The 23,689-nt window shown below is 38.4% G+C and overlaps 1 protein-coding gene across 6 annotated transcripts in view; it reads left to right on the top strand.

Annotated features, from left to right (window-relative positions):
* LOC121906389 overlaps window positions 1-23,240 on the top strand; it is a 28,307-nt gene extending 5,067 nt beyond the window's left edge. The window contains exons 1-8 of one of the 6 annotated variants that reach the window (XM_042425239.1): window positions 6,196-6,344; window positions 6,451-6,529; window positions 7,293-7,349; window positions 7,503-7,547; window positions 7,639-7,746; window positions 8,100-8,139; window positions 8,281-8,382; window positions 12,431-12,619. In XM_042425239.1, the coding sequence (XP_042281173.1) occupies window positions 6,265-6,344; window positions 6,451-6,529; window positions 7,293-7,349; window positions 7,503-7,547; window positions 7,639-7,746; window positions 8,100-8,139; window positions 8,281-8,382; window positions 12,431-12,504 (585 nt within the window). In that variant the 5' untranslated portion in view covers window positions 6,196-6,264 and the 3' untranslated portion in view covers window positions 12,505-12,619. The other 5 variants (XM_042425242.1, XM_042425241.1, XM_042425243.1 and 2 more) reach the window with 5 other exon arrangements.
* The last annotated feature ends 449 nt before the right edge of the window (window positions 23,241-23,689 follow it).

Genomic DNA, 23,689 nt, shown 5'->3' with positions numbered 1-23,689 from the left:
CATCTTTTTTGTAGAATTTCTAAGTGGATTTTTGAAAGTATATTGGCGATGGGTATCGGAAAAAATGATATCCTCTGAAGTTATAAATCACACTGAATGATCAATATGTCTTTCATGTTTGTGTTTTAGGATTTTATTGAGGTATGACTCAGAAAAGGAGAACGATTTTTGACTAAAATTCACCTCATGCAGTATCTTTGCCTCAACTTCAACTCTGTGGCGCCCCCTGGTGGGATTTTTGTCTTTGTCTTTTGGCTAAATCCTGCTGAATGTCCATGTTCATCACTGAGGAGCACATGAAATATTTCATTCACCATGTTGGGACTGAGTCAGGACCACATTTCGTTATTAGCAATAATTAATTATATAGCAAAGATAATTGTTAATTATTAGAAATCAATACAAATTATTAATATGAATTAATGATAACAGGGCACCACCTGGAGGTCTTGGGTCAATAACCAAACAGTGAAAACAGTCTCAACAAGGGGTGTTCATCCAATCTGAGAGATATTAACGTTACAGGATGAACAGTGAAGGTTTGAATTCGAGCACTGACCCCGTCACCAAACTGTTATCACTGTATGTATACAATCACAGGAAACTTCTCTTTAAATACACAACAGAGTTTATTGACTTTAGCAATATCAATTATAAATCAATAATGCTTCAATTAACAAACATCTGTCATACAACTCCACTAAAGCAAGCAATCATAAACAACAGCAGTTATAAACAGCAAAACAACATACAGCACTAACAGATATATATATGAGTGTGTGTGTGTATATTAGGGGTGTGCCCAAATACAAATACATTATTTGGCATAGCACAAATAGTCGTTTGGTTTTTTTTTTTTACGAATATTTGTTTCACACAAATATTTTAAAAATTATTTGTTTTTGGGAAGAAAAAAAAGCATGTCAACTACCAGTGCGCAGGTCAGTGAAATCGCTATCTCAGTCTCTCCTCTGCTCCGTTGTTACGTCTATCAGCAGGTCTCAATGAGGGGAGTCACATCCACCTGCTACGTGATGCATATTTCCTTATTTGGACATCACTCCCGGAGTTGGGAGTGTTCCCCACAGATAAAGCTGAGCTACTGACACGCGTGAAGTGCTCCCAAGGGACTCTCCATAACCTGTTGTTCCCCTTCTCCCTTCCACAAAGTTAGGTTGTAAAAAACAGGCAGTAAATGAAAAGTGCAAAGCAAAAATCACCTTTCAAGTTCTTCCCTACATGTTACACACTATGCTGTCTCTGTGTTATGGGTGTATAAATAAGTAGAGGTCTGTCTGTAATAAGGTGATGAGTAAAGTTTTAGCTCAGTAGTCAGCGCAGTTGACTGTGATCTGGAAGACTCCAGTTAGAGACCCAGTGTGGGGACCTCCTTCGTAAGATAGTTTATTCATGAACACTTATTGTAACACTTTTCTAAAATTACAAGTGTAATAAAAACAAAAACAGGATTTTTAAGCCTCTCTCCACTTTTATTCAAATACAAATACAAATAATTTCACTGTCTCAACAAATACAAATACAGATACAGATACAAATACTGGGGCTTCTGCACCTCCCTAGTGTATATGTGAGTGTGTGTGTGCAGGGGGGGTGTGAGAGAGGAAGGAGAAGGAACAAGATGGCAGATGTAAAGCATGTGGGGTTACATCACGCAAGAGTTCCGGTCAATGGGGCTGAGTGCAAAATTTAAACAGAGGCTGTGATTAAATGGCGATTGCGAGTTTATACATGCCTCTGATCACCACAAAGCTGAGCATCTCTGTTGCTTAGCAACACGTGTTTCACTAGGATAGCATGGAGCGTCTAAACGTGTATACATGCAAGTGGGGTTAATAGAGAGGAGAGGGTGAAAACACCAAAGAACGAAAGAATCGTGAGGACAAAGTGGTGGTTCCCTGCTGAAAAAACCAGCATAGACCAGCAAAGCTGGTTTTTCTGGTGACCAGCACAGACCAGAATGAATTGTGAAGTTTGAAGAGTGACTTAAGACCCTGTTTCAGGACCTGCTTCCTTCAGAGATTGAAAAAAAATGCATTTGATGCATTTGAACCTGGTGAAAAAGTAGGCGGTGGGCAGGCATTAAGGTAGCTACTATGGCCAACACCTTGCCCTCCTCATGATACCCCCCCCCCCCCCCCCCCCCCCACCTGCTACCCCTGCCACCCATTCACTCTCACATGCAGACATGCATTGTGTGTGCATGTACAGTATGTGTGTTCATAAAATTACAATTGACACATAAAATACTCATAGAACTCCTGTTCTATGAGTATAGGTGTACTAATCACTTACTTTTGGCTAATACCTCAGCACTCTGACACTTTTGATGAACCTACCCACATGTGGTTGGTACAAACCATGTCTATATAAGGAAAGTGCGGGTGTAGCTCCTCTCCCAGCAGAGCTCAATCCTAAACCTTTGCAACCTTCAAGCTGAACCAACTTGAAAGGATCTTCTTCAGGTCTCATCAGACCTTCTTCCTGTGTAAAGCTGAGGAGTTAGGTCTCCCAGTACATTGCATTAAAAAAGGGTTCAGTATCTGATCAGTACTTGGTATTGGCCAATAATTGAAAAAAATGGTATTGGCGCATCCCTACTTATCAGTCTACAAAAGAGCACATTCTCATCAAAGGGAATGTGTTTGATAAAATATCAATATATGCTGTGCAAGATACAAGTCTGAGTCCAAGTATTTGTAAAGGTTAGACATGTATGGCATGTGGTTAAGGTTAGAATAAGGATCTGGGTGGTGGTCCAATGCCAAAAGGTATCCTGCACAACCTACAGCCTGAAATGTGTTACCTTGTCATTTTCAAGTTCATATAGTCCAGGAGATGGTCCAGATCCATTTGTCTCAGAGGGAGGAGCTGAAAATTTAGATAACACAATTTTAGCTAATTTTGGCATAACCACAGTGCTTGTAGCATCCACACATAGTACAAAAGATTCAAGACATCCCTGCCTAAACATACCAGTGTAGTCACCATTATCCTGTTTTTGGCAGGGATGTCAAACTCTGCTGCAGGGAGACATTCAGACTCCTGTAGCTGTTGAGTTCTTCTTCAAGTTTCTCTTGAGACATCTCCAATTCATTGCATCTTAAAAGATAAATTAGCGTACAAAAAAAAGGAAAAGGGAGAAAAAAATTAGCCTTCAACAAATCTGTTTTGATGAATTGACACATGATCATCCAGACAAAAAGAATATGCACCTTTTAAGAAATAGATTTTACAGCAGTTATATGTGTCAGGCCAAAAATAAAATTGAAAGGGAATAAATATATAAATAAAAAATATAAAATTAAAAATGAATGAGCGAATAAATTATTGATAAAATTCCTAAATAAATAAATAAATGAGTAATTTACAGCTAGACAGTCATCGAAGTTGAGGTTCTGATCATGCCGTCTAGGTTAATTTTGTGATAATGACTTCAATGCTGTAAAATATCCAAATTATTACAAGGCTACATAAGAACATAAACATCACAAAGTTTTGTTTCAAGTGGTGTTAGATGGCGATCACATTGATTGTATTATAACGGCGTTAGTAGCACCGTGTGCTACAGACAGACAGTTTCAACAGAGGCAGCATATCACTCCAATCTGGCTAAAAGATAGAGTTGAGCTCCTAGAAAGTGGCTACCCATGTTCAAATCTTGCTATTGCACTTTCTTCTCTGTGATAACCTCTTCATGATCTAATATTCATGTTTTCATTTGTTGACTTATCTACAGCTTTACTGTTCATTTCTGTTGGAGACATGTGTCTATAAATGAGCAATTTACTATGAAAAGATTACACAGATTATTTGATTGAAGAGGCTCTGCTCTCTTAAAATCAGCCAACAAACCTTTTGATAGGGGTGGGGCTGAATACAGGATTCAAGCACAAATATTGGGTTTTTACGAATATTTATTTCATACAAATATTTTAAAAATTATTTGTTTTCGGGAAGAGAGAAAAACATGTCAAATACCAGCGCGCAGGTCAGTTACATTGCTGTCTTAGTCTCTCCATCTCATCCATCTGCTGCATCATGCAAATTTCCTTATTTGGACATCACTCCTGGAGTTGGGGGTGTTCCCAAGAGATAAAACTGACCTACTGACATGCGTAAAGTGCTCTCAAGGGACCTGTTGTTCCTTTCCACAAAGTTAGGTTGTAAAAAATAGGAAATAAATGAAAAGTGCAAATTATGGCCTCTGAAGTTCCTCCTACACCTCACACCCTGTGATGTCCCTGTGTAATGGATCTATAAGTAGTTATAGGTCTGTGTATGCTATTGCACACAACAGCGCTTTGGCTCAATCGTCAGCACAGTAGTTCATGATTTAGAAAACTCGAGTTTGAAAGGTGGAGTGGGGATCTTCTTTGTGAGATGTTATTGATGAACACGTATTTTAAAAGTGTAATAAAAATAAAAACAGGCCTTTTACGCCTATTTCCACTTTTATTTGAATACAAACACAAATAATTTTGCTTCCTCAACAAACAGAAATACCGGGCTCTCTGGACATCCCTACCTTTTGGTCAGGAAAGGATGTTAAAGTTAGAGTTAGGATTATGGCAGCATTTCTGTGGTCAAAGCTCATAGTATCATCAAGCACATACACGTACACTAAGGACTTTTGTCAGATCAAATTGAGTTCCTGTGATTCATTCTGACATTACATATTGCATTAATCCCATTTTAAGACACAAGCCTCCACTCTTCAAGAGATGGTTCAAACAGTGAAAAGACTAGAGATAGATTTAAGAAATTAATCCAATAACTATATTTTATTATTTATCAAATAAATCAATTTTTGTGAAGATAAAATTGTGAGATCTGGAAATAGAGAAATTCCCATGATTCAAGTGTCATAACCAGTCTGGAATTAATAAATGTGTGAACCGATATTTTTACTTTTGAACATTGGAGTGTTCAAAAAAAAAAAAGGCCAATTGGTTCTTTGTAGGGTAGGATGCTGACACATATTCAGTGTTTTTTGGCCCCTTAAAAAAATGCAACTGCAACATTGTAACCTGGGTTGCTGGTGTTAAAAATTACAAATCTTCATGTAAACTACTGAGGCAACTGTAAATTGTACTCGTTTTTGATTGCACAATGGTTTGTAGACCATTTCCACCCGTACTCAGAGAAGAGCAAACTCAGGAAAAAGGTTTCATTAAAATGTGTCATTGCTTACTTCGTTTTGAGGTGCTGTAGCTCATCCTCCATTTCCCTTGTCTTTCTCTGGGAACAGCTGTATTTTTTTGTAGTTCCTCATAAATTTGAGGCACTACACCACCATCATCCTCATCTTCAAAATCAGTTACGTCTTCCCTCCTGATTCTCTTTGGTGTTGGGGCAGGAGATGTGCATAATGGTGCCCTTTTCTTTGCAGCCTTTTTTCTTTAAGTAGTTCTGCTAGGCCTTTTTTTTTTTTTTTTGGCCACTGCGGCCAATGACTTCTGACTGTTCTACAAAGCAGAATTAAAATTGTGTAATAACACACACACACACACCATCCCCATTTCTTTTTCTGTATCGCCCTAAATCATTCTGCACTTAATAGAACAATACTGCACTTCACTCTTTTCATTGGGCTATCCTACTACAACTGACAGATTTATGTCATTGAAAACTCTTCACCTGACAGCACATAAAAAAATAAAGTTATAAATACTAAAAAGAATAATTACATAATAAAATAATTAGCTGCATAAGTTACAGCATATTTATTTCCACATACATGTACACAATAAACTGGAAACTATCAAACATGTACTGATTGCAACAGGTATGATGGTGAAAGAAATGGAATTAATATCAGTACTAAATGATGGAAAACGCAATATTACATCAATCTGCTAGGAAAGACATCATGGAAGGTAGGCATTCTTCTTTTAATTACTTAAGAGTAACATGAAAAATAATGAGCATTTAGTTTGGAAAATTAGTTTTATTTCATTTTATTTTATATTATACCAATGAACTGTTCCACACTCCAGTCCAGTAGGTGATGGCAATGCATCTATAAGCTGGTTTGCCAACCGTCATTAAAACCATAGACTGTAGATTCAAACCGCCATTAAAAAGAGCTGCAATACCAGGTCAGAGACGGAACACTAGCCTGGGAAAGTAACCAAACACCAATTTCTTTAAGCAAGAATGGTCACTGCAGTGAGTTTTATGGATATGTAGTTCGGTTAATAATCATTTTGACACCTAATTTTTCCACTGGATTGACTAAAAGGAATGTTTATTCTATATAGCAAAAGCAAATTTTCTCGCAAATATCATTCCGTAAGGTCCTCACTTCTCAAGTGCGAAATATGGTATAACGTTAAAATTGCAGATAGTTAAACATTAGACAGCTGAGCATCAGTCCTTGTAAACTTACAGCTTTCTTTTTCAATTCGTTTTACTCCCTAACATGATAAGGGACCTCTTCCAGCAAGGGTGGATCTATGACTTTAGCGACCCGGATTCTTTTGCTCCCGGCAGACAACTCCATCTGCAGGTCTTCTTGGGTTTCTGAAATAGAAGATGAGTAAGCAAATTTAACAGGAAAGCTAACTTCAACGAAAAACAAGGATAACATTACAGGGACATTACTTGTTTGTAAGTTAGAATAATAATTGTTAGTTTTGTTATTTTCAAAGTAACGTTATCTACTTGTCAGTTATCAAATTAGTTATGTTAGCTAGCTGCTAACGGTGATCGTTAACTAGCTGCTAACGGTTATCGGTAGCTAGCTGCTAACGGTTCCCTACCTTTCAACAAAAGAATTTGGGCCTTGAAAAAGTCCTGGTGCCAACATACCTGGTATACCAAACCAGTTTGAAAATCTGTTAGAGAGCTAGTACCTTGCTGCTAACGGCTAGGTACTAGCCGTTAGAGAGGTAGTAGCTTCTTCTAACAGAACTATCTCTTTACAGCCGCCATTTATGTATTTTATGTACGCGAACATAGCTGACTTAAAGTTAGCTAGAATTTGCTTTCCCGCTCACCACGAGCCATCGTTATTATTGTGCCCATAGCTCGTGCCTCTTGCACCTAATACAGCATTCTACCCTCGCGGTTACCAGTGGACTATCTGGATCAAAAACTTTTAGTGATGTTACATAGTTAGCCTCTCATCTACAAATGTATATACTTAATGTTTCTGCTTAATCTTTTTCCATTCACTCATTCATTTTATTTAGCTATAGCTGTTTTGTGTGTATCTGATATTTACTGGCCTAAGTGGTAAATGATGATTTGGTTCATGGTTAATGTTACAGAAAATGCCTGAGGGGAAGCATGCAGAACCACAAAGTGATGTTGAAGGTTCAAATACGGTATGTCATATCCTCCATGATAGTATTGAAACATTGTTTTTCATAGCTTTAGATTGCAGTAGTCATTTAAAATGAGAACATTTTGTTGTTGTATTTGAGCTAGGCTTGCAAACCTGTGTATAATATTTGTTTTCATGTTGTGTTTAACATTAGGATGATGCCCCATCTGATGACTGCATCAAGGCTCAAGACAATTCTGTATGTGAATCCATCCCCCAGTCTCCTTAGAATAGCAGTTTTGTTTTTTTTAAATGTATTGTTCAACATAGTTTCTCTTTACTTGTTGCAGATAGGGCGAAAAAAGTATATGCTGTACTTGGAGCCACAGAGCACTTCAGGGCTTTTGCGAGGGCTTAAGCGATCAACCCTGCAACGGCAACAGCAGTTGGTAGTTCAGGTTCAGTATTCTCATTATGTTTTTTCCTCTAAGTTAAACAAAGTATCAGCAGGCAACATTTGGAAATTCAGGTAAGTTGTGCTTAGCTGTTCTTTTCTTATGTCCATGGATGAATTCATTTCCTTTTTTTAATACCAGTAGTTGTACCTAGTTAGCCTATTACCTACAAAATGTATATACTTCATGTTTCTGCTAATTGTTTTCCATTCACTCATTCAGTATGTTTATCTATAGCTGTTTTGATTTCATCTGACATTCCCTAGCCTAACTGATTAATGATGATTTGGTCCATTTTTCCTCTAAGTTAAACAAAGTCCAACCTGTTATGCTTGTATTTCGTGTGTCTTCATTAGTCTGTCCTGGACGCAGCTCTTAACATCCCAGCTGCCTCAGGTGACGACACAACGGCTCTCCCAAATGACGACGCAGCTTTTCTTATGTCCATGGAAGAATTAATTTCCTTTTTTTCTCTTTTTAATATGTGTTGTGTGTCCTCACCCACTTTGTGCATGGCTGCCTCTGATGACTGCGCAGCTCTCCCAGCTCCCTCGGATGATGACGCGGCTCCCTCGGATGACGACGTGGCTCTCTCAGACAGAGCCCAAAATATAATCAGGCAACATTTGGGATTCATGAGTATGTGCGTGTATGTGAGATCTGATCATTAGCGTAATCAGCGGCCCTTAAATGTCCATATAAGGCTACATGTTCCGCTAGGTTGGTGGGCAAGTTTCATTCACAAAAATGTTACAAAGAGAAAAAACAAGAATTTCAGAATTCTAACAAAAGTGAGTGTGCCGCTTGAGCAGCCTGTTATACACAACAAGAGCAGCAGGAGCAGCAGCACCAACCCCCCTCCACCCGTCAGCCGGGCCGGTCTGTGTAAAAAAGTCCAGGGCTGTTTTTTTGTCCCAGTACAACCCTGTTTAGGAGTGACAGAAATAAAAAGGCAATGCTTTGATGTGAAGTTAGATACTTAAAACCATCCATCTAAAGGAATGTGCTTGTGATGAGAGGCGGTCATGTGACAGTCACAGAGATATTAGAGGAGAGAATATTACAGTAGGTGTAATACACTGTCAGCTGGAACACCAGATGATGCTGGACAGTGACCTGCAGAGACACTAAGGCAGCTGTTGGAGTGGAAGAAGTTTCATAGCATCTACTTAAATGTAGAAGTTGCTACGCCAAAATATGCTAAAATCTAAAAACCCTTTCTGTAAATTGGCAGCCATGATGGTGAATCGAATAATAATTTTGAATGAATTTGGTTTATGTATTTTGTTTGATTTTGGTATCATATTTAAACTCCAAATTCATTCAGATTAATGATATCTTTATTTATATAGCACACAGCAATAACAGAATTAAAGTACTAAAAGAGAGCAGAATAAAAACTAGAATCAGGTGAAATCAGGGAAGGTGGCGCAATAAAAGTACTTTTTGAGGATTTAAAAGAAGCCACTGACTCAGCCTCCCTTATTTCCTTACTGGTTTATATATAAAGACATTATAATTCTAAATCAAATAAGTGTTTCTCCCCCTGTGAAGAACAACAGGTCTGGACCACTTGTAATTTCCGTTTGTACCACAGAGAAAATTCTAAGTTCAAGAAAACTGATGAATATCGCAAATTTTTTAAAATCACTCATAGGATTTCACACGGAGGGAAGTATATTATTCTTAAAAGTTAAAGTCATGGGTCATGGGTCAGCAAGGTGTTTTGTTTGGATTCTTGCGCCCTCTACTGCAGAGGCAGAGAAAGACATAAACAAAAAAAGAAGACACTATCAACAGGAGGGACGGGAGTGCGTTAAGTTGTAAAGAAAAGCAAAATTCACCATTTTCAGTGCATGCTAGCTGTCTTAGTGAAACTTGGTCCTTTGTAGAATTCCCCTAGGTGGTAGTTTAGGCACAGAAAGCTACATGCCCGTCTTCCAGTCCTGTCTGACTCAGCACAGAGTTCAGTGTAATGAGAGGCTAAGGGCTCACCCAGCTAAGCTAGGTGCTTGATAGTGAAGCCCACGTCGTTTCAAGCACAGCACTTATGGAAGCAGAGATGCTGCATTTTGAAAACGAGAGTAAGGGCACACAAAGTCAGCACTGAGGCACCATGGAGCCAACACGGTAGGAGTGTTCCCTGCCACCAGTGGTTAAGCAGCGTTGGGTCCCTATTGATGCTTCACGTCTGGCTGACAGGTGTAAACTCCTCTATCCGAGTCAAAAAGGACAATAAGAAACACTTGAAACTGCAAGTGGAGGAAAAGGGACATTGAATTCATGGTTAAAGGGAACAACTGCGATTACATAGAAGAATATTTGTTTCTGTATTGATTAGACCTGATTCTGGGACTGTGTTCTTAAGAGAAAATACTGAAACTGTGTTATTTACAGAGAATATTTCCAGTTTTCGAGTGGTAATTACTTGTGTTTAATAGGGGTGAACATTTAATTTATTTGGGAATATTTTATGTCTCTTGAGGAAAAGGTGTTTTATGTTTATTTAGGACATGTCTTTTATGTTTTGTCTGGTTAAACACAAGAGTATTGTTCATTGAGGAGTGGTAAGGGTAATTTCTGGTGAAAGTAGAAACTCTAGTTTTATTCCTGAGTAGACATATTTAAGAATTGTTCCAATATAGGGTGTTATTTCTGCCATGGTGTCATCACATACCAAGGTTGAAGCTGTGATACATTGTTGAAGGGTAGAGTTCAGGGTAACAAGTGAAGGAGGGAGAGAATTGAGATATTGGGGTAGTTGCTCAAGACTCAACAAAAAACACACTATTATACTTAATTTGAGTCTTGGATAGTTATTTGGGGAACCTTACGTAGCCTCATGGTTACATTAAGAACAAATCTGTTTGTATGAGTGGTTCTTGCATTAGGCCCATTATCTTTTGGAAGACTTGTGTTCATTCCTTAATTAGTTTAAAGACTTGGAGAATCTATGACGAGGCACTGATGTTGTTGGCTTGTATTGGATCAACTTACTGAGACACTTGATTTTCCTGTGTTGGTGTAGACTATACATTGTTCAGGTGGTTGAGATCCATTTTGAAGCCAGACTTGTCATTGAGAGCACTTAACTGTGCCACTGTATAATAAATGGCAGTGACTACAGATGCAACCTGATCTTTGCAATCTACACTTTACAGTTCACACTGAGGTCTACCATCATTAACAGAGTAAAGAAAACAAATTGACAGAGCCTTTGAGGGACTAAGTGTTTCTCTCCTTTTCTCTCCCTGGGTGTTAATATCTTCTGTGTGAAATGGAGTAAGCGAGCACAGAGCGGTGATAACTGGCAGAGTAATTGAGTCAAAGTTATTGTGAGTACATGCTAATGGAGTGACACATTACAGCAACTCCCCTGTGGCTATCTATAGCTGAATACCAGCTCAGGACCCAGCTAAAAGGACCACAGTGAAAGGAGCAACCCACTTGAGAGCTTTTCAGCTGAGGCTTTTAGACAGAAAGGTTAAAGTATAAATACAAGAGCAAGGTCACATGGACATTTGTTGGATAAGATAAATTCATCCCAGTGTGACATCCAAGTGACATGGTGATGCTACACTAGGAAGCTTTACCAACAAAATACAACAATCAAAAACAACCCAGACAAAAACCGTAAGATCTGAATGAAACTCTGTTGCTTAGCAATAAGGCTATGTTACCCAAAGGAAGTACTATCAATGTACTCACCAAAGTTATTGCTGAGATCTGGGAATGTAACATTACTAAAAATGGGTCTTAGAGGGCAAGTAGCACAAGCAGTCAGATGATCAGACAGGTTGACGTGGCGAGTAGAATGTTATTATACCTATAGAACTGATGGCCAGAGCTACAAAAATAAAATTCACGTTGTAATAAACCACACTTTTTCCTCCACCGTTTTAAAGTTAGGCAGATTTATACAAAGCACCGGACTACGACACCAGACCCCAGGGTTTGCATCCTGTGTCCTACATTTGGTTATGGTTTATGTAGGAAGAAAGCTTGTTTGTTTTGAACTTTTCTGAACTAATAATTTTATTCCTGAGAAAGGAAGACAGACTTGTTTTCTTATTCCATTGGACAAACCTTTCTTGAATCCCACACAGACATGGAGATGAGTGTCTCACCCAAGAGATGAACTGACCTTTCCAACTCCCCAGTGAGGGTGACGGAATGGAAGTTAACCAGACCACCTTAGAGTCCATGGCTGACAAAATGACTAAATTAACATATGGACTAAAAGCATTTAAATTACCTTTGGGTCATTTGAACCAGAGAACATGGACAGAGACTCCTCTATTGGGGTTCCACTTATCTCCAAAGACTGTCGTAAATCTGAAGTGCACTCCATAGTTAACTTCTCATCTGTATAGCTCCTATTCTAGCCAAGTTTCAATTGATGTGAATGAAGCTGTATAACAGTATATAAACCATTGTAGGATACCAAACCCAGGAATAGAAGAAAAGTTTAATTCTTTCAAAAGCATTATGATTCCTTTTGGCCTAACAGTCTGTCCGTGTAAGTGCAGGAGTGCGCGCACGCACACACACCCAATGACCTCTGACCTAAAGGCATAAAGATGTCAAGGAAACACTGGACAAGGCTAAAAGACCCAGCCCTCTCATCACCAGTCACAGAGAGAAAATGAACAGTTTTGGAAATGAATGACTTTGTTTTTCTTTTCAGATACAAACACACTACCCAACCTGGATGGACTATCCTCCCTTCTTCTGCTAGCCAACTATCTCTTCAAGTCGTAAATTTGAGGGAAGTCCATATTCCTCCCTCAGAGTGTCCTTCTCCTCCTCTCTTTTTCTTTTATATACAATAAGTGTCTGAATTGGTCAGAAATGCCATTAAAAACGTGTAAGAATATGTATCTGGACTTATCTAACCAATGTTCACTTTTACTGTGTTTTAGAACTATTAACTGGATTGACATTATGGAAATTCAAACGGCTTCAAAATGTATTAATTATAAGTCACACATATTATTACATATCAATCAATCCATTTCAATCAATTTGTATTTATATAGCGCCAAATCACAACAAAAGTCATCTCAGGGCACTTTTCACATAGAGCAGGTCTAGACCGTACTCTTTAATTTATAGAGACCCAACAATTCCCACATGAGCAGCACTTGGTGACAGCGGTAAGTAAAAATTCTCAAGCAGAACCCAGCTCTAGGTCATCTGCCTTGACCGGTTGGGCATATGATTCATTTGATATAAGTGTGTCATGTGTTAGTGTATCATTTAGCTACGGTTTGACTGCTAGGATAACACTTTCTTAATAGCTTTAATTACATTCTGTTTTATTCTGTATTTTATTTGGTTAATCAAATGTTTCTCACTAGTTCTCATGATATGTCAACATTGATGACAGAATGACTATTGAGTATTCAATTTTTAAGTGCATATAGTCTTCAAATATTCTATAAGAACAGAATTATTCCCTTTTATTTGAGGTTTTTCCCTCCACATAAAGGAATGAATTAGTAACTAATGTGGTCCCTAAAAAGAGTGCTGAGGATCCTTTTTCTTTCAAAACATGCCTCCTAGACTATAAAAACTTTTCATCAGGCGGCTGTTGCTCTTCTTCTACCTTACTGCCTCACTGACCGCTGCTGCCTCCTCTGTGTTCCTTTTGGCCCTGCAGCCTGGATGGCCTTGCATTTTGGGTGTTGTCCTTTTTTATGATTGACAACTGAGAGCTCCAGAAAGAGACTCAACTAAGAAGCAGAAGACTACAGACATGTCTAAGCCACAAGCTGAACCATGCCGTTTGACATTTGAACAATCTATTTTTATTGTGTAGTTAAACTTTTTGAAAGACTTTTTCAAGGACTCTTTTGATTACCTACTGCGAAAAACGACAGGATAAGTTGTTTATGCCCTAAAATGATATAAAAGTTGAGCAAAGGAGGAAGTATTTTAACCTACATTATCTTTCCCTAAACCTAAGCCAGCCATTTTTGTGCCTAAACCTAACCAAACTCTAACCATAGTGTTGTCGCACCATAAAATGTATTTTAGGTAGGCACAGACAAATAACGTCATCCTACCGATAGCTGCATCAGATCAGAGAACACTTCTATGTGCCATTCTGGAGTGCATGCTCCAACCACACACTTTGATGTAGATGTGGAGTATTTGCTGGAATATCTACAGCTAATCTGGACCAAGGTTGTGTGGATAGGTGGACAGAGTGACAGCATTCTGGAACCCCCAGTTTGCTCTTTTTAAACAGTGCATCAATGGAAATGATCATTGTTTATAACTTACTAATGAAAGAGAACTGAATAATTTGAGGAAAAGTCAAACTGTAGTCTGAAGGTAATTTGTAAGCAATTGTAAGTTCTGTGATGCTGATCTTCACACACTTCTGTAGACACACTTTCATTATAAACACACCTGTTCCCTGAACATCTGCACTTGCAAACAATCTCTTGCAAACTCATACAGACACATATACAGATGCACGCACGCACACACACACACACACCCCTACATGATTCCCTGTACTGTTCCTGTTTTTTCGCTGAGGGCCACTTTTCCATATGGATAACCATGGAGTTTCTGTGTGCGCTCTAGCAGCTATTCCGTTGAGTGGCTCAGTGTGGTGGCAGCAGGTCTCAGTCACAGTGGAGGCAGGGGGTGAGAAGGGGCCATAATCTCAGTCCACCACCCTGCCGACATGGCTCACAACAACATCAATTTATGAAATTGGGAAAGGGAGGTAGATGGGGGGTGAGGGTGGGGGGGCATCGAGTTTCTGGGACGGATGAGGTGGAAAATAGAATCTGAGGCAACATGGTGACACAGTTGCAGCAGGATGTATTTCCGACTGCGTGTATGATGACTGTGTGAGTATTGGGATGGACATGAGGAGAGAACCCCCACATGAAAACCACAAATTAAATTTAAAGAAATGAAATCATCCTATCAAGAAGGTTACACTGGTGAATCACGTGAAGTCGAATGTTAATTAGCAGTGTGTTCAAATCATTTCACAAACTAACATGAGGTAACCTACAGAAAAGTAAAGAGTGTAGAATTTAATTCAAAGTCACTCAAACAAAGGAAGCACTGAAAAAATATATTAATATTAGAACAAAAGAAGCTCTTTAGAAGAAAGAGACTTGAAGCCCAAACAAAAAGGAAAATCATCTTGATTAGGTCAAAGTATTAGGCATCTCTGGTAATCTATCACCATCAAAAGTAAATAAGAAAAAAAATAGCTTTAGTCAAAGCAAAAAATGACATGCACTATTCTAAGCTATCATGAAGACGAACTGGATCTTGAAGAACTTGAAAGCACATAACAAATTTCAGAGTTTATGTGATTTAATTTGTTTTTATGCATATACACATTTACATCACTGATACACATATGATACATTTGGAGCTTTTCTGTGTTTTTAGAAATATAAAGACTGAGATTCTACAGCCATGCTAGAGGCTCATTGAAGCTGTACTGAGGCATAACGGTGCTTTAAACTAAATGCTAATGTCACTATGTTAACGTGCTTATAATAGCAATACTCACATGCTGATGTTTAGCAGGTAAATGTTTAACAGGGTCACAAACTTGGTTTACTGTGTTCACATAGTCACAAGTCACAAGGATCACTTAAGTTATTAGAATTCATCCTGTGGAGACCATGAATGTCTGTACCAAATTCTGTGGCAATTTTATAGTTTCTTAGACATTTTAATCTGAACTAAAAAAAAAATAAAAAAATAAAAATGTAGTAAAACTTGGCATTGGCAAGGGGATTACCAAAGTCTTTTAGGATCCACTGGGAACCATGCATGTCTGTAAAAAATTCTGTGCCAATCCATCAAGTCAATGTTGAGATATTTCACTGGATAATTGAAAAATTTTGATCTGCTGGTGGCACTAGATAAAAGTCAGAGGATGGCCAACACCGTTAAAATTATTCCTCTGAAAACCATGACTGTCTGCCCAAAGTTTCATAGCAATCCAGCCAATATTCATCAAAATATTTCAGTCTGGACCAAAGTGGTGTCCCGAATTACACTTCCATCCCTGGAGCCACACAGCTAACATGGCTAAACATACATTCAAATAAAACCGACTACAGCTGGGACCTTACATGTGAAATGTTTCCTGCTCATAGGCCTAAATGTGCAATACAAACATCCAGACTCCATGCTTGAAAATCAGTTGCCAGTGGGCTGGAGATTGCTCTTTTTAGGACTCTGTTAATACATTCAGTACATTCTGGTGGAATTAATAACCTTAATGATGACTGCATTCCATTCAGGTGAGCCAGTTCCAGTGCCCTGGTGATGTGCATGCTCACTCAGTGACATGACTTACTGGGACAGTTAATGGAATGAAACCATTATTAATGTTATTATTTACAACTGTGCTTTTCCTGCTTTGTCTGCCGTGAAGGGTCCATTCTACCATGAATGGAGAGTAAGAGGAAAAAAAAAATGAGGCTATATGATGCAGGCGATATTTTACATCACAGCAATCCCAGTCAGACTACCGTTTTAGCCACAATATGTAAAATATACACCAGTAATATTAAAACAAGCTCACTGCAGTTTATAACAGATCTTTTGACGGCAGGCATGGAGGAAACTGGACCATGGAACTGCTAAAATGCAGACAGACAAACAATATTTTGGACCTGGCAGAAATCCAACTGATTGTTAGGACTGAACCAGATTGTTGATGATTCAGGCGGTTAATCAAGCATTGTGACCCCTCTCACACTGCACACCAAAATGACAACCAATTGACAGAAATTCAACACAATTCTGAAATAAGTCAAGGGCTAAAATCTGGTTTAATACAACAAAGACAACATGATCCCTCACCAGCTTCCCATCCTTTAATAGTAATGTTTAATGGTGATCCTGAAGTGCTCCTGCCAGAGATTGAATTCTTTTATGGTGGGCGACTGCCTCTACCAATATGGATCCACCTTTAAAAGGATAGTTGTCAAATGCCACGAAACTATAGCTTCATTCAATACAGATAAGGCCCACCAAGGAGGACTGAAAAGCAAAAGGCAGGAGGTAGTAATGATATCATGACCGGTTGAGCATTCTGCTTCCTGGTTGGACTTCAGCATTCTTTTCTCCTTAGCGCTGCAACATCATTTCCTCTCTTTTCTCTTTCCAAACATTGCTAGGGGCAACACTGGTGCTCTGTAATAGTAATTAGCCTGTTTGTGTGGGTGGCATCTTGAACAAGTCAGTGCTTTTGTCTTTGTGCTTGTCTTAATTAATTACTGTCGTTTGCAACAGACAGAGGGATAGACACACACACTCACACATCCTTAGAAACAGGCTCTTGGCTCCAGGCTAACTCATGCTTCACTCTGTCACATTCTGGTGGAATAAGCTTGATTTTAGCCCAGGGGTAACAAGTCCCGCTCTCCAATAAGATTATCTCAGATCTTGTCAAGTGTAGAGCTGACTGCTTTAATGGGGGACAGGGGTTAACATATTTGTATTATTCTTAACCTTTATCCAGCGCAAGTTTAGCAAGGATCCTTGTGCTTTTCCAGTGACATCCTGTTTCACATTCATTTCAACACACTGACACTGAAGCTTCCCACCGCAACCGCAGTCTTCCACAGGTATAGAGTAACCAAAAACATTAACTACTGTATTTACATTTATAAGTACTGTTATTTGATTTGCACTTTTTCTTATTACAGGTAATGTGGCACAGCATAATTCATTCCTGGTAGGAGAAAGTATAAGATGGAGGTGTACAGGGCACTGCTGTATGTACTGTGCACATGCTATACATCTGCCAACTGTGACAGAAATTAGACAATGCTGTGGAAAAACAAAGCCCAAAAGGTGTAGCAATTCCTCTCTCTTTGTGATGCTAACATCACATGTTTTGGGGACAAATTCATCTGTAAGTGTGCATGAGGCACCCCAAAAAACCTTTCAAAACACAGGTAAATACAACTATTAAGACACAGGGGGACAAGGCAACATAAGGCATTTCTTTGTGAATTTATGGTGATGCAGGTTCATGAGTTGGAGGAGATGCACCCCTGCCATGACCAAAATAAGCCGGTGTAGCCACATTCAAAAGTGCATCCTATGATGTCATGACCTAATGCTCAACAGTTCTTTACTGTTAGCCACTTGGATTCAGGACATTTAGGAAGAAGTTAGTGATGGAAAAAGTTAGTTATTTTCTAACACTGCACATTAATTAACACTTAAAATGTCCGTTTAACTATGTCTAGTATGTCTACTAAGTTAAGGTCAGATTTGTATAGACTTTTTAAACAGGATCTAATAAGTGCAGGATATGCAGCTGGTGCAGGGTTAAAAGGTCTATCAACTGTGATCAGAAGTCTGGGCTGGTGGGAAGCCAGTGAGGGACGATTTGTTGTTTGGGACCAAGTGGCAACTACCATGTCTTGAGGCTGAAGCCAATGTGAAAAGTACCTTAAACTGCAATTTGAGACTAATGAGCACAGAGAGTGAGCAACTGGCTCTCACAGGCCACAGCTACAACCATCTGAGCCCATTTTAAGCTCAATAATAAACTGTAACATTACTGTGCTCTAGGTTTAATACACAATACAAACTATCGCTGATTCTAACTTATATTAAATGCAAAACATAAGTTACTCCTTAAAACAAGAAGTGAAACTATGACATCTAAAGCAACATATTCCTTTGCCATTTAGATTTAAACAGCATGAACCATGTGAGTTCACGTTCTGGACACAGAGGGAACTTCAAAGTTCTTGCCAAAGTCCGCCTAGCATAGTGGCTAATTAGAGATTAGCTGACAATTAGCGATTAGCATGCTAATAAACATTAAACTACCATTTGGTTGTTAAAACTACCATTAGGCAGGAACACATTGCCATAAGACAGATAGATGTTACACATCTTAAATATGAATGCTCACCTTTGTCTATGACTATTTTAAAACCATAATAGAGGTGACTTTACAAACCAAATTTGCCACCTGGCTTACATTTAGGATAGCCTATTTAATTTATATTCAATGACTAATGTTAGCTGAGCTGACACATCACATAACAAGACAAAGATACAAAAGAAAATTCTACATTACTAACTAGTGAAATAGCTGTTTCATACCTCTGATCTTTTATTCCCTAATCTGTTATCACAGCGAGTGGTGAGTGAAAGAAGCACCGTTTCTGAATGCACAAATGGAACTTTACCGAACTACAACTGTTTATACTTCCTTGGCCTAGTGACTTGCTCAAATGGTTGTGATTGGCTGGATTTCCGTTAAATCAATTTAACATGACTAACAAGTTTTCATGTATGGGGAACTCAGTTTCATTTCATCAATGACTACCTCAGGAAAAAGTGAGGGGGATGGAATCATGTTTCTGTGAAAGTGCGGGTGTCGCAACACCCATAACACCTGCAACTGCAACACACCTGCTAATGTTAGCCCAAGTGTCCACCACACGGTGTTCCCAGTAAGCTAGTGTTGGCAACACCCTACATTCCTTATTTGGAAGATCCTGGCTCCAAATGGACAAGATGGTGCTGACTATGAGCTGTAACTCTGGGCTTCAAACCAGCTCCAATGAAACCAACAGGTGACATCACACCTAGTTATGTCCACCTTTATATATGGGCTATGGTTGGGACACCTGCATTGCTGTCTGGTAAAAAGAAGCAGCTGCTTACTTTATGTGTATTGGAGGAGACACAGTGTCCACTACACTTTAAGCCCCCCTTTCAAGCATCATCTATAATGATACGTACACATTAATATAGTTATAAGCAGATATAAGGACATTTAAAGTGTTTATTAATGTGCAGTATCTGTCAATATTTCTAACTTCTCTTATAAGACATATTTTATATTATTAACTCTGTACTGCCATTCATTATAGATGCCAACTGGGGGAGTTATAGTTGAAAGCTTGTGATGAGAAATGATGATAATACAGAACACCAAGCATGTAGAAAATGTGTGTGAATAACTGTTGTCCCATAGGCCATCACTTACTTCTTAATGCAACAAACTCAGGGGCTGATTGGACTAGCTTTTTTTCATAAAAATGTTGTTTAAAGCCTCAGCCCGGTAAATAAAGGTGTCTTTTCTAACCATGCGCCAGTGTGACTGTATCAAGGTGTTGTGCATGTCCTTTGGTAGGGATGACTAACTCCTATTGATTTTCAACAGTGGCCTGTGAAAGCACTTGCTTAAGTGATATTGAATCTGGAAGGAGGAAATTTGATAACAATTTCAAGCAAATTAAAATCTAGATTGCAGGAGTCCTCTGCTGGCATTCTCTGTCTCTTTCTCTCGCCTCTGATAAGACACAACAACCTTGATGCAAACAAGGTCACATATTAACAAGTCGTCTATCCTGGAAATGAAATGGATACTTGTGATAATGGATCAATAGTGGCAGAATAGGGACAGAAGTGAAACAGGGTAACCTCCAGGGGACTAACAGATAAATCCAACCCCAGCGTTCCTCAGATATATGGAGAGCCCTCTCCAGATCTGAAGAGTGGGCTAAGAGTGGGGAAGAAAAAGCATGAGAGATATCCTTCATTTTCAAATTAACATCTGAGACGTGCCTGCTTTGTGATTCCAGCCTATGAGATGAAGGCTCTCCTTTGCCGCTCGGTATCTCTCTGCAGAGCCTTGCGAGGTACAATCACACACAAATGTATTCAAATGCAGACACACACACATGGATATATACTGTAGCTACACATCAGTGCACACACTTCCTAACACACTTCCTCTCTGAGTGATAAGAATAGGGCTGTGTACTCCACTTCTTTACAGATTGTAGGCCCAATTATGACAGGCAGAGATACAGGATGGACATCATCTGCATATAAATGGATAAGAGAACCTAAAGGGACATGGCTTTATAGCTCATAATGGGGAGATCCCATCACACCTTTCTAATGGGGAGAAAGTTATTTAAGTACAATCGCTCTGACAGCAGCTCTGCTCTCCTTCCACCCTTCTCATGCAAATTTAAGTTGAATTAAACAGTTATCATAGTGTTATTATTTCACACCAATCCGCCGTCTGTCATCCTACTATAATGTTCAACAAGAGAGAGAATATGATTGTATATAGAGCACACTACATCTGGGCAAATGGGGATATAATAACATAAATAACAATGCTAATTAATGAGCCTTTAATTAACAAAATGGCCCATCTCTTTTATTGAACAAGTTAATGTTGTGAAATTATTTTAAATGAAATTAAATTATATTATTTTTTCCAATCTATTTCTCTCTCCTCATGATCATCTTTCATTTTTTAAAGAGATCTTTTTAATACTTTGTTTGCAATAATAAATGCCCCAGACAGTTTTTTTTCCTGCCATATTTTTGTGAAAAAATATTTTGTATTTTTCCTCATTTACACAGGAGTCACAATACCTTAGACTGCAAACAAAATATACATATTAAGACGTGGGGAGAGGAAACTAAATAAAAATGTATTTACTAGGGATGTGCAGAGGACCCAGTCTTTGTATTTGTATCTATATTTGTTGAGGCAGCAAAATTATTTATATTTGTATTTGTATTTGAATAAAAATGGAAATAGGTGTAAAAACCCAGTTTTTATTTTTATTACACTTTTAATTTTAGGATATTAAAGTGTTACACTAAGTCTTACAAAGGAGGTCCCCACACCAGGTCTTAAACTCTAGTCTCCCAGATCACAGACAACTGCGCTGACTACTGAACTCAACCAAGAGCATTGCAACCATGCAGACAGACCTCTACTTATTTATACACCCATAACACAGAGTCAGCAGAGCGTGTAACATGTAGAAGAACTTAAAAAGAGGTTCTTGCTTTGCACTTTTCATTTATTGACTATTTTTTACAACCTAACTTTGTGGAAAGGAGAGGGGGAACAACAGGTTATGGAGAGTCCCTTGTAAGACTTTGCGTGTGTCAGTAGCTCAGCTTTATCTCTGGTGAACACCCCCAACTCCAGGAGTGATGTGCGAATTAGGAAATGTGCGTCATGTAGCAGGTGGATGTGACTCCCCTCGTTGAGACCTGTTGATAGACGTAACAACGGAGCAGAGGAGAGAGACTGAGATGGTGATGTAACCAACCTGCACGCTGGTATTTGACTTTTTTTTTTCTTCCCGAAAGCAAATCATTTTTAAAATATTTGTACAAAAAGGTTTGTAAAAACCACTATTTGTGCTTCGCAGAATAACTATTTGTATTTGGGCACACCCCTAATATTTACATATATATGTAGATATATACAAACGTATACATAGATAGAGACGGGTGACAAATTAAAGGAAAAACTGGTACAGGTCTGAATGCTTGATCCCTACAGTGAGGGGATCCAGTGGCTCTGTTATGCTGTGGGGAGCATTTTGCTGGCATACTAAAATGATGATACATACTAAAATAATAAAGATCTTAAAACTATATTTTGACCCCAGGGTCCCTCTACTGTACAATACAGGACCACAAGATCAGGTTGGGTAGTTACTTTAGTAAAAAACAATAAACAAAAAACAACAGCAACAAAAAATATCACATTTGCAGATCCAAAATCCCCCTGACATGTAGTGAATCGAAGACTTTTGGGGCCTCTGGGGATCAAGGGCAGCTGCCCTGGATCCAGCCTAGGAACTGTTGTATATATTGTGACTGGATTCATGTTATTTGAGGAAACTAAAGATATTCAAAATATAAACATGATACATATTGTAAAAATTGGGACACTTTCTACAGTTTCTGGAGAACAATGATGTACTGAATTGTAGAAGGATGATGAGTCGATTGTGCTTCTTATAGAATTGGGTGAGCATTTGATTCATTTGGTCATTGACTGAGTTTGATATTTGAGCTTGTGCCTTGATAACTTTTTTCTTTATGAAAATTACATTCAAAAGAAAAAACAATATATATTCTTTTCAGAAATATTTAAGTTTTGATCAAGTTTTGAGAGCTCAAACTTATCTCACTATTTGCCCTGAAAAAGAGAAGCCAAGGTAAATTGTCTCTTTCTCGGTTTTGCATTTTTCATTTCAATTTGATCTCTCCCCTGAGAGACGGGCCTTTGTTTGATTGCCTCTTGATAATCCTCTGATAAAGTGTCTGCCGATCAAGAGATGTCCACTTTGTAATCTCCAAATCCACAGGTAATTATGGTGCAATCTACAGATAATCTAATCTCTTATCTTCCCCACAGGAGGCGTAGTGAGACATGGGAGGGACAGGAGAAAAGCTGGAAGTGACAAAGTCAGGAGGGAGAATGCTCTGTTTTCCATATGTGAGTTTACATGTAGCTCTGCTGCAGTTGGAATGAAACTTCAAGTGACTGCAAAGTTTTACACTAAACCACATCAGTGATGGTTTGAAATTAGCTGTTACATTTGACCTCACTTTATATTTAACACCTTTCCACTGATGATAACAGTGCAAAATAAATGGGCTATCATTGTTGCAAAATATGGTAATACTTTCCACCAAAGAAATGGTCCCTTTTAAAACTAAATCTGTGAGTTCTTATCCAAAGTAAAGGTTGTTACTGATGAGACACACTGATATTGAGGGTTTTTTTTCCAAATGTAATTGTTTTGAGGTTTTTAGTTGCACAAACTAAATTCCATTTAACACCAGCAGACATCTCACACACAGGTAAAACAAAGGAAAAACAGTAACATTTTATGTTAATTCCCCCAATTTAGCATTCATAAGCAGCATGTAAATATTTAATGGTTTATAACACATTGCAGTGTAGTCATAAGTATATAAAGACATGGCCGAAAATATTGGTATCCTTCCGCCTTTTTTAAAAAAAACAAAATTTTCTCAATATTAAGTTGAGACTGACAGAAGTATATGGTATCCATCATTCTATATTTTACATTGAATAAAAGTTAAGTCAATTGTCAGTGATTGCCATCCTTTACCA

This window comes from Thunnus maccoyii, chromosome 10 (assembly GCF_910596095.1).
Source record: "Thunnus maccoyii chromosome 10, fThuMac1.1, whole genome shotgun sequence".
NCBI lineage: Eukaryota > Metazoa > Chordata > Actinopteri > Scombriformes > Scombridae > Thunnus > Thunnus maccoyii.
The sequence above is the reverse complement of the archived record's forward strand: the minus strand, read 5'-3'. Positions and strand labels throughout refer to the sequence as shown.